This window comes from Triticum aestivum, chromosome 1B (genome assembly GCF_018294505.1).
Source record: "Triticum aestivum cultivar Chinese Spring chromosome 1B, IWGSC CS RefSeq v2.1, whole genome shotgun sequence".
Lineage (NCBI taxonomy): Eukaryota > Viridiplantae > Streptophyta > Magnoliopsida > Poales > Poaceae > Triticum > Triticum aestivum.
This window is the reverse complement of record NC_057795.1, coordinates 10442187-10453413: the sequence shown is the minus strand read 5'-3', so window position 1 is coordinate 10453413 and position 11227 is coordinate 10442187. Positions and strand designations below refer to the sequence as shown.

General features: G+C 43.9%; 2 protein-coding genes across 2 annotated transcripts; one reads left to right on the top strand and one right to left on the bottom strand.

Moving 5' to 3' along the window:
- Nucleotides 1-533: 533 nt before the first annotated feature.
- LOC123084214 (wall-associated receptor kinase 2-like) lies at nucleotides 534-11180 on the top strand. The gene is made up of 4 exons (XM_044505938.1): nucleotides 534-1434; nucleotides 1712-1873; nucleotides 2351-3281; nucleotides 11012-11180. Exons 1-4 carry the CDS (start codon nucleotides 534-536, stop codon nucleotides 11112-11114), a joined length of 2097 nt encoding a protein of 698 aa, XP_044361873.1. The 3' UTR covers nucleotides 11115-11180.
- LOC123084225 (uncharacterized) lies at nucleotides 6025-7727 on the bottom strand. Its single transcript, XM_044505942.1, has one exon. The coding sequence runs from the start codon at nucleotides 7676-7678 to the stop codon at nucleotides 6167-6169; it is 1512 nt and encodes a 503-aa protein (XP_044361877.1). The 5' UTR covers nucleotides 7679-7727; the 3' UTR covers nucleotides 6025-6166.
- Nucleotides 11181-11227: the final 47 nt, after the last annotated feature.

Below are 11227 nucleotides of genomic sequence, written 5' to 3'. Positions count from 1 at the left end.
CGTCCTGAATCGACACGGTCAGAGCAAAAACTACCTTTGCCCGAAGATTTTGTAACTACTCCAACACGACAGGAAGGTTGATCCGATTAGAATCTGATTCCTGTACGGGAGAGTCCTGCCTAATTTGTCTGGGTTGCAACTGAGGTCAAGTCATTTGAAAATGCAAGTTGTATATTATACGTACTACTATTAGACAACAACTGCAATAATTGAGAAGTTGAAAGTGTGTACGCATTATCATGACGAACATGCTTGTGTCATGTACGGTGTAATTGCTACCTTATCCTATTTTATGGGATATATTAGCTATGAAAATAGATAGTGTATATCAAGGAAATTTCTCATTTGTCGATGGTCTAGATTGCAATCGCACCCCTAGGTGAAGATGCAACTTGCGCCACAATCATTGATGACCACGTCTGTTGCTGACCTGGCCGGCCGTATGTTGGTTACATTATTAAATTTTGTTGCGCTAGTGACGGGCTTATAAAAAACTCGCTACTCTGCCAGAAACCAACATTCGGCCGGTCAGCATGCAGCAAATGTGGATGGCACTGACGACCATGCTGCTACTCCTTGCGGTAGGAGCAGCAGCGGCAGCTACCAGCACGACGACAACTCGTGGGTGTCGGCCGAGCTGCGGTGGCGTGGACATCCCCTACCCTTTCGGCATCGGCATTGGTTGCTTCCACAAGGGGTTCGAGATCGACTGCACCATGGACGGCCCAGTGCTCGCCGGCTCGTCCCTTCGGGTAAAGCACCTGTCGATCCATCCAGACGTGTCGCTGGTGATGCTCCCCATTGGATGGAAGTGCTACAACGCCTCCAGCACAACTGAAGCGGTGGACTCCAGCTACGGGGAGACGACGATGAACAAGGATGGCGTGTACCGCATCTCCAACACACACAACATGCTCGTCGTCATCGGCTGCGACACCATGGGCTACACCGCAAGCATGAAAACCGACGGTGGCTTGGCCTCTCACGCCTACTACACCGGGTGCATGTCCTACTGCAACAACTCGGCCAGCGTGCAGGACGGTCTCTGTGCCGGCGTCGGCTGCTGCCACGTCGACATCCCGCCGGGGCTCACCCACAACTACTTCAAGTTCAACGCCTACGGCCACTCCAGCATGATGGACTACAGCCCCTGCGACTACGCCTTCCTTGTCGACAGGAACAACTACACCTTCCGCCGGTCCGACCTCAAGATGGACACAAACCGGACTTCGCCGGTGTGGCTGGACTGGGCCATTCGCGGCAACGGCTCCATCTCCGGCGATATATTGTCGTGCAACCAAGCTGCCAGGACCAGTGAGTACGCCTGTGTCAGTGATCACAGCGACTGCCTCGACTCCACCAATGGGCCTGGCTACAACTGCAGGTGCTCTGAAGGCTATCGGGGCGACGCTTACATTGTGGACGGATGCACCAGTAAGATTTCGTGCTTAATTAATGCTGCTATGATTCGGTTTGGGAAGGCGCTGTGGATGGGATTTCGCCGTTTCGGACATCCAAAAACGGAGATTCCTAGTAGCGTTGATCGAGAACAATCTTAATTTTTAGTGCAAAATGCAATTTTGTATTTATACCTGCCTGTTTGAAATTGCACTTTTTCCGAAACAGCCTCAGCAGAAAACATACAAACCTATTTCCTTTATTGATTATAATGTCCTAATTAACGTTCATTTTGTGAATTTGCGGAACACAGATATAGATGAATGCGCGAATCCGGCCGACTACCATTGCTACGGTGTATGCACGGACACCCAAGGATCATACGTATGCGAATGTCCTGCTGGTTATCGGAGCCATGACCCAAGAAAGGAACTATGTACTCAAAAGTTCCCACTTGCAGCACAGATTTCCATAAGTAATTAACATCATACCCCTACTACATACGCATGTATTAATTCCATTGCTTTTAGTAATTAAATTATATAAATTCGCCTCTCTCAGTCGCATCAAAATACATACACAAACTATTTATAGTTCGAGACTATAGGTGAAGTGACATGAATTCAACGAAAATTCAACCACCTGGTGATGAACAGAAAGACTATCTCTCTATATATACCAAAAAATTCTTATATACTACGTACACCTGATTGTATGAAATTTTTGTCCTATTGGGAAAGTACGTCCTTCTACGCGTATATAAAGTTACACCCACATCAATTTGAGTGTTTATTTCCTATACACCCACATCAATTCAGGTTTTAACTATTTGTGGCTTTTTAAAGCGGTGCATAAACACCAAAAATATGTTTATATCTTTTATGGCAAACTAATAAATAATCAAATCATATTTATTATTACATAGTTAAGGTTTTATTCGTTTCCTGTGTAGGTGCAATAAGTGGCATTCTCGTCTTGGCACTCTTGTCATTCATTTATGTACTTCACAAAGAGAGGCGGGAGGCCAGGGACTTTTTCCGAAAGAATGGTGGTCTTACATTAAAGGATGCTACAAGTATTAAGATTTTCAAAATGGAGGAGCTCAAACCAATTCTAAAGAAACACAATTTAATTGGTAAAGGTGCCTTTGGTGAAGTTTACAAGGGTGATGTTGATGGAGTTCTAGTCGCAATAAAGAAACCAATTGGTGATAATGTGTTAGAGAACAACCAATTTCCAAATGAAGTCATTATCCAGTCTCAAGTCATCGATAAGAACATTGTAAGGCTTAGAGGTTGTTGCCTAGAAGTGGATACCCCCATGCTAGTGTACGAATTCATCTCCAATGGAAGCTTGGAAGACATTCTTCACAAGCATAAAAGCAAGCTTCTCAACTTGGATGTACGTCTAAGTATTCTTCAAGAACCAGCACATGGTCTATCATATATGCACTCACAAACCCACACCACAATCTTGCATGGTGATGTTAAACCAGCAAACATTCTCTTGGATGAATATTTTACGCCGAAGATCTCAGATTTTGGCATATCAAGGTTGACTGCAAAAGGCAAGGAACAAACTGCAAACATCATAGGTGATATGACTTATATGGATCTAGTTTACCTAAAGACAGGCCGATTGACCAACAGAAGTGATGTCTATAGTTTTGGGGTTGTCATCCTAGAACTCATTAGCAGGAAGAAGGCCACTCACTCTGACAATAATAGCTTAGTGGGCAGCTTCCAAGAGTGTCATCAAAGAGAGGGGACATCGCTGAAGTTGTTTGATCCAGAAATTGCAACAGCAGGCAATTTCGAAATTCTTGACAAGCTAGCACAGATTGCTATGGAGTGTCTTAATCTTGATGTCATTCGGAGGAGATGACACCACACTTGGAATGATCATTCTTTGGCGCCTTCTGTCGACTTCTTATGTCGAGGTTGGTACAGCAACTATCGAGGAGTTATCAAGGTGTGAGGCTATTAAGGTGTGACGAAGAAGAGAAAAGGTGAACATGCCTACTAGTACAATCAGGTCCGGTACGTCTTAGCCTGCCTTAAGAGCTTGGAGCGACAATAAGATGTGGGCAACTGCACCAATGACAGACATCACGGCCATGATTTTGTTCTATTATACCTTAATTAGCGGGCTCCTGGCCGACACATGACGACAAACAGGCTGGTTGGTCGTTCCGATATTAACTTCTTTACGGTCAGTCTTCACATGTTCAACTCAAGTAAGCTTAATGAACCACAATATGGCAGCATCTCTGGTCACCACAGTATCAGAGAGCAACCTCATTCGATGCTACTTACTACTCCCACCATCCTAAAATTCTTGTCTTAGATTTGTCCAAATACGGATGTATCAAGTCACGTTTTAGTATTAGGTACATCCGTATCTAGACAAATCTAAGACAAGAAATTTAGGACGGAGGGAGTATATAATATGGTTACCTGATTGAACATGCATGTGACGGCGAGCTATGGATCTAAATTATGTTGCATTTTCAAGAGATGCAGTTTAGATGCTATTATTACTCAGAAGAAACAACTAATAGTGCATCCGGTTGGTGTGACTTTTCTGGAAACCAGCCAAATTTGAAGCTCTAGATCAGCAGAGGTTCCATATAGTATGGTTGTTGGATCGATGAAATATATACTCCTATATGGTATGAATGGCTGCCATATGATATAACTTGCAAGAGCGAGCTGTTCTTTTGTCACTCATGGCCAGTAATTAATTATATTTCAAGCAATCGACAATTAGATGCCGGCCGTTTTCATTTTCAAAGGCATCCTGCCGACTGGTGGCATTTGTTGAACAGCCGCATCTACCTTTTTTGGCCAGTTATACACTCATGATTTTATTTTATTTCCTTTTTCAGAATTTATTTTTGTTTATCTGTAGCAGATATGCTACTTACTACAATATTTTTTGAAAGTTGGAAATTTTTAATTTTTATTGCCTATGGGATTTAAGCCATGAATTTACTTGGTCCATCACCGATATATGGAATATGAATGTCACCTAACATTGCCCAATCGTACTAAGTTGATCACCTCGGTCATTTATACGTTGGTCCAGATGCATGCATGGTCAGTTTATTGTACTGGCTAGGTAGCTGCCTCTCACTCACGACAAGAGTTATATAGCACCAACCATATTATATCCTATTAACCCATCAGATTATACTATGTACCAAGTGGTTGTTTAATTAGGACATGGCAGTTAATTAATGCTCGAGTACTGACATATCATACATCTACTGACTTGCAAATAATTCATGCAAATTGCTTGATGCAGCTTGTCGTGTTTCAGATACAAATTTCACTTGAATTAGGATTGACATGCAAGGAATTTTACAATGCGAATAATAAGGCGTACAAGTAGAACATGCATGCAAGTACGACCGGTCCGGTACATCATAGCCTGCCTTGAGAGCTTCGAGCGACGTTAAGATGCTGCCAACTGCAACAATGACCGAGATCACTGCCATGATTTTACTCCTCTTCATCTTAATGAATCAACCACAAACGGGCATTTGTGGCTGGGGTGTGGGTGGATGGAGGGAGCCTGAACCTTGCATGGTTACGCATTACCATTAGCGTGGAGCTATCCGGTCCGTTATACCTTAGCTAGCTCCTGGCCGCCACAGACGCCGAACAGGCTGGCTGGTCGTTCAGATGTTCAAGTTCCTTCACAGTCGGTCTTCACATGTTCATCTCTAGCTAGTAACCTTATAATGAATCACAACACGGCAGCATCTTTCGACCAACTTCATTTGATGCTATATAATATGGTTACCTGATTGAACAGGCATGTGACGGCCAGCTATCAATCACGTTCGGTTGGTGTGACTTTTCTTGAAACCAGCCAAATTTGAGGCTCTTGATCAGCTGAGGTTCCATATAGCGTGGTTGTTGGAGGGTATCGATGAGATGTATATATAGTATGCTTGGCTGCCATATGATATATTGTATGGTTATACTTGCAAGAGTGCGCTGTTCTTCTGTCACTCGTCGCTAGTAATCATGTTTCAAACAATCGACAATTAGATGCCGGTCGCTTTTCTTTTCAAAGGCATCCTGCCGTCTAGCGGCATGAGTTAAAACAATTGCATCTTCCTACCTAGCTAGTCCTTCAAATACACATACTGGACATTTCCAAAATTATACGTGACATATCCAAATTATTCTTTTGAGAACCAGTAACATATGTAGAATTGCATACCACTAACAAATGTTGCCTTAACAAGAAAAAAAATACACCATTGAAAACTTGGGTGGTATACTACTACTGACATGATTACAGGGACCGTCTTCATTTGTTTCAAATCTATTGAACTATGTATCGAGGTGGATCATTGCTAGTTATAATCCAGTAATCTTGATAAGTGTATTTTATAAGTTTATTTACATTGTTGGCTTCTTCTTCCTTGATATGTCAATGTACTTCCATCAGTTTAAAGTTGTAGCTTTTGTTATCTTTTCTCCCAAGATACAGATCTTCATTTATCCAGGTCATGAGAGGATGCTAATTGCTTGATGAAGCTTGTTGTGGTACAGAAACAAATTACAATTGAAATAGGGAATTTACAATGTGAACAGTATAATAGGCGTAAATAGTACACATCCTCATACATGCATCTAGGTACAAATTTCACTAGAAATAGGATTGAGATACAAGGAATTTTACAATGAGAATAGTAAAAGGTGTACAAGTGGAACATGCAAGCAAGTGCCAGTACAATCAGGTCCGGTACATCTTAGCGTGGCTTGAGAGCTTGGAGCGACGACAATATGCCGACGACTGCAACAATGATGGAGAACACGGCCGCGATTGTAGTCCTGTACTTCTTAAGGAAGAGGTACGACCTGAGCCTACGTGACCTCATTTTCTTGAAGATCTCGATCTGTGTTATTATGTCGAGGTAGAATGTTCCGAGGCGCATGTTCTTGCCAATGGAAGTGAAGTATTCGAGCGCCTCCGTGCTGGTGAGTCCTCCTCCATCGATGACCAGTTTTTTCTGCAGCTCATGCACATGCTGCTCCCGGTCCAGCAGCATGGCGAAGAGGTGGATGTAGGAGCATACAGCGGAATCTTTATCACGAACAAGATCAGGATTAACTTCTCCGAAATGTGGGGTCTTGCATAACTCGAAGGCCGCCATGTTGACGAGCCAGGTCGCATTTGCTTCGGTCAGGTACAGGGGCGGCAGGACGAGATCGCCGAATTCTATGAAGCACCATGGTTTCGTGCTGAAGCGCATGTCCACTAGCCCTGCTTGCATTCCCTTGGGATTCAGCTCAATACCGATGTCAGCAAGCTCGGCCATGCTGATAGATAATGACATGGGCATGTCTTCATGGATCTTGAAGTCTGGTCTGTCGTCCTCGCTTCCCACGATGTAGAACCGGACGAGGCCGAGGAGATGTGGTGGTTTATATGTAGGATCTACCACGATGTCGTCGGAGTCGATGTTGGAAACCTCTCGGTTTTTCATGCCGCTTCTCATCTTAATGACGAACTGCTCCCAGGGCGAGAGCCAGGGCGAGGCCGCTGGCGGCATGAGGTTGAAGATGGCTTGAACCACCACCCAAGGGATCTGGTTCTCAAGCATCATGATGTCCGTGGAGATGCGCTCGAAGTGGGCGTAGAAGTAGCTGTCCAGCGCCTCATGCATGTCTCTGTCGGGGTAATACCAACGCATGAACTGCACCAAGAAGCAACCATCAAAGAACATCATTGGCAGAAAATCGTCGTTGCCCATATATTTACCCGCCGCCTCATTGTGGTAGTAGAGGCTGCGGGCGTCGTCTGACACGGAGCAGACCACGCTGTACAGCTCCTGGAGTGAGAGGCCCGAGTCCGTGACGCATTGGCTGGCAGCCACATGCTTCACCCTCTCCGCCTCCAGCCTGCCGGGATGACCGTGGTGGTAAGGGCCGATGGCCACAGTCACCGGGACCTTGTACCGGCCGTCGACATCCACCAGGCTGGGAGGGAACCTGTGCATCTTCTTTTCCATAATGTCCAAATAGTCAGCATTGAACGCTTGCACTACTTCCTTGAGCACCTGGTCCTGATCTGTACAAGTATCGTGTGTGGGTGTGGCTGGGGCTGCATACTCAACCACCTGCAGCTGCATTCCGCTATCACTACCGCTAGGCAAGGATGTTTGGAAGCTAATCCTATGATCACTACTCCACGCAGCAGCTGCATCTTCCATGGACCAACCCGAGTCGCAAGGCACGACCCAAGATGGTTCCATGCTCATCGCCCAGCTACCTACCTAAAAATAAACACAGCTGAGTGGCAGAGATGAATGCAGTACTAACTGGAACAAAGAAGCACACAACCTTGTAGCTCCTCTTATAGACCAACCAGCCAGCCAGCAACGTCGCCCATGCCGGACAATTTCCCGGCTGCTGGATGCATGTGTGTCTCGGAATCTATCTATGCAGTACACACATGGCTCGGCCGGGGTCCAGAATATATCGATGCGCAAATTGGTAATTTTGTCTGCAAATGGTGTTGCTTGATGGTATTATTTATTGGTCAATGTACCTCTGTCCTACATTGCCACTGTCGGTCTTCACATGTTCAACTCTAGAAGCTTAAGCATCTTTTGTCAAGAGAGCATCAGAGACCATCCTCATTTGATGTTATATAATATAGTTAGCTGATTGATCTGGCATGCATGTGACAACCAGCTATATCTAAATTGTGTTGCATTTTCAAGAGAGAAAAATTGGATGTACTAGGAAGAAACCACTAAATATTGCGTCCGGTTGGTGTGACGTTTTGGGAAACCTGACAAATTTAATGCTCTAGATCTGCTAAGACCATATAATATGTTTGTTTGATCGATGTGGTATATATATGCTACGTATGGCTATGATATATTGTATGGTTATACTTGCTAGAGCAAGCTGTGCTTTATCACTAGTGGCCAATAATCATGTTCCAAGCTGTTGACAATTATACTAGAGCAAGCTGTGCTTTCTTCTAAAGCTGGGACAGTATTTTGCTTTATTTATAAAGCGGGGCGAAAGCCTTTTTCGATACAGGGACAATATTCCAAGCATTTGTCTTGCTGCCTAATAACAACATTCACATTATTTTTCATGTGGATAAAATTATTAGTTTTCATACTTCGTGCATGCATGTTTGTAAAATACTCATATGTCTTGTTTACCAAGTCCTAAAGAGGAAAGCATTTGATTAGTCTAGCTAGAATCATGAACAATTAATCATGGGTTTCAATGTGCCATATTATATCGTGTCTTTTTTCCCAAGTACTAAAGAGGAAGTATGTCTTGAGAAACATTTCGACCTTCAAATTTATCTCCTCATTATATCCTGTCTTTTTTTCACGGGGCCTCATCATATCTTGTCTTGGTGAAAGATAAAGTGAAGTGGCCACCGTCACCAAAAGAACGAAAAATGCGGCCACCCATGATGTTGCTGAATAAGGAAATAATATGTCATCAACATATTACATAGGGATTTAAAATTTGTTACTTAGGTACTCTCTTTGCTTCCGAATTATAAGATGTTTTGAATATTTAAATATGTACTACATAAGCAGTAAAATGAGTGAACAAATAAGCTAAAATGTGTCTATATACATATTATTTAGAAAAAAAATTGGAACATCTTGTTATTTGGACCGGAGGGAGTATTTTTTTTATGATAAGAGGATGTCAAGAGTCATAGTCGCCAACAATAAGAAGTTGTACAAGACAAGGCTTTTATTTTCCCTTCATATTTGGAAGTTAAAAAGACTTGGTTTGAGAAATACCTGCAATAACTTTGATACGTGAACCAGCAAATACCAAGAAAGAAATGAGATAAACAGAAAGTAATTAGAGTAGTGAAGGAATTATACTTATAAAAAGTTGTAAAACACACAAATTAAGTGATGTCCACCGTGGCTGCAGCACATTGCCCTAATATACGAGGAACAAATATATGAAGCTATTTATGCCTTCCCGATTCATTTCCTGTCGCCTCCTGCCGGTGTAGCCATGCTAGCTGGAGCTACCATCAAACAAACTAACCAAGCAAGTAATGAAAACCGAAATAATAACTAATCACACCCGGTCGAGTATACCTTAGCTGGCTCCTGGCCGAAACACGACGCCAAACAGGCGGGCCGGTCGTTCAGATGAAGCTTCTTCACGGTTGGTCTTCACATGTTCAACTCTAGTAAGCTTAATGAATCACGGTATGGCAGCATTTGGTCAAGACAATATAAGACACAAACCTCATTTGATGCTATATAATACGGTTAACTGATTCATCAGGCATGTGACGACCAGCTATCCCAGTTACGTTGAATTTTCAAAAGATCAAGTTTACTACTCCCTCCGTTCACAATTATAAGATGCTCTAGGTATTTCAATATGGACTGGACTGCATATGGATTGAAATGAGTGAATAAATATACTAAAATGTGTTTATATATGTTTGATTCAGAGAAAAACAAACAGCTTATAATTGTTAACGGAGGGAGGGAGTTGACGTTAGTGTTATTCATAAGAAACTAGTAAATATTGCATCCGGTTGGTTTGACATTTCTGGAAACCAGCAGAGTTTGATGCTCTAGATTAGCTGAGGTTACATATAGTATGGTTGTTTGATCGATGCGATATATATGGTATGAAGGGCTATTGTATGGTTAGGTTATACTAGTTGCTAGAGCGAGCTGTGCTTTTATCACTCGTGGCCGATAATCATGTTTCATGGAATCGACAACGAGATGCTGGCCGTGTTCCTTTTCGAGGCATCCTGCCGACTGGTGGCATGTTGAACAGTCGCATCTTCCTACATAGATAGTCCTTCAAATGCACTGGACTAATCCAAAATTATAGGTACATTTCCAAATTGTCCTCTTGAGAAGCAACATACGTAGAAGCGCATACATATGACTGATAGATGTTGCCTTACTAAGAAAAAAATACATCATTGAAAATATTGGTAGTATACTCATATGATTACAGGGACAATCTTCATTTGTTCAAATTTAGTGAACTGTGTCTTTTTTGATAAAGGGGATTTTATTCGATCAATATATCAAGGTGATTTGCGGTAACGGGCAGGAAGATGAATTCTATGCAGTGATTGCATGTTCGAAAAGCAGTGCCCTAAGACATGTGTTGAGAGGGATCGGGAGAGCGTTTCCCAAAGGAACCTAGCCTACGCGACCTAACCTAGCAGCAGCGCCGCCGCTGCCAGCTGCTTCCTCCCTTCCTCTCCCCTCCGTCGCCCCCCACATGGGCAGCCGAGGGGCCCCAACCTTAGCCGCCGGTCACTCCCCCTCCGATCCCTCCACTCCGCCGCCGCTGGAGGAAGCCGCCAGGCTAAGCCCGGGCGGCTGACGGCAGTGGCGGAGGTGTTGGGGAACGTAGTAATAATTCAAAATTTTCCTACGTATCACCAAGATCAATCTAGGAGATTCTAGCAACGAGAGAGAGAGGGAGTGCATCTTCATACCCTTGAAGATCGCTAAGCGGAAGCGTTACAAGAACGCGGTTGATGGAGTCGTACTGGCGGCGATTCAAATCGCGGAAGATCTGACCTAGCGCCGAACGGACGGCGCCTCCGCGCTCAACACACATATCGCCCGGGAACGTCTCCTCCTCCTTGATCAAGCAAGGGGAGAGGAGAAGTTGAGGGAGAACTCCGACAGCACGACGGTGTGGTGTTAGTGGAGTTCGTGGTTCTCCAGCAAGGCTTCGCCAAGCACTACGGAGGAGGATGAGGTGTTGGAGGAGGGAGAGAGCTGTGCCAGGGGAAGGGTCACGGCTGCCCTCCCACCTCC

What these genes read in the sequence shown, in the direction of transcription:
- LOC123084214 (XM_044505938.1), top strand. Translation starts at nt 534, where the DNA reads ATGCAGCAAATGTGGATGGCACTGACGACCATGCTGCTACTCCTTGCG. An exon ending in CATTGTGGACGGATGCACCA is followed by an intron (nt 1,435 to 1,711) that starts GTAAGATTTCGT and finishes TGCGGAACACAG; the next exon opens with ATATAGATGAATGCGCGAAT. An exon ending in TGCAGCACAGATTTCCATAA is followed by an intron (nt 1,874 to 2,350) that starts GTAATTAACATC and finishes TTTCCTGTGTAG; the next exon opens with GTGCAATAAGTGGCATTCTC.
- LOC123084225 (XM_044505942.1), bottom strand. Translation starts at nt 7,678, where the DNA reads ATGAGCATGGAACCATCTTGGGTCGTGCCTTGCGACTCGGGTTGGTCC.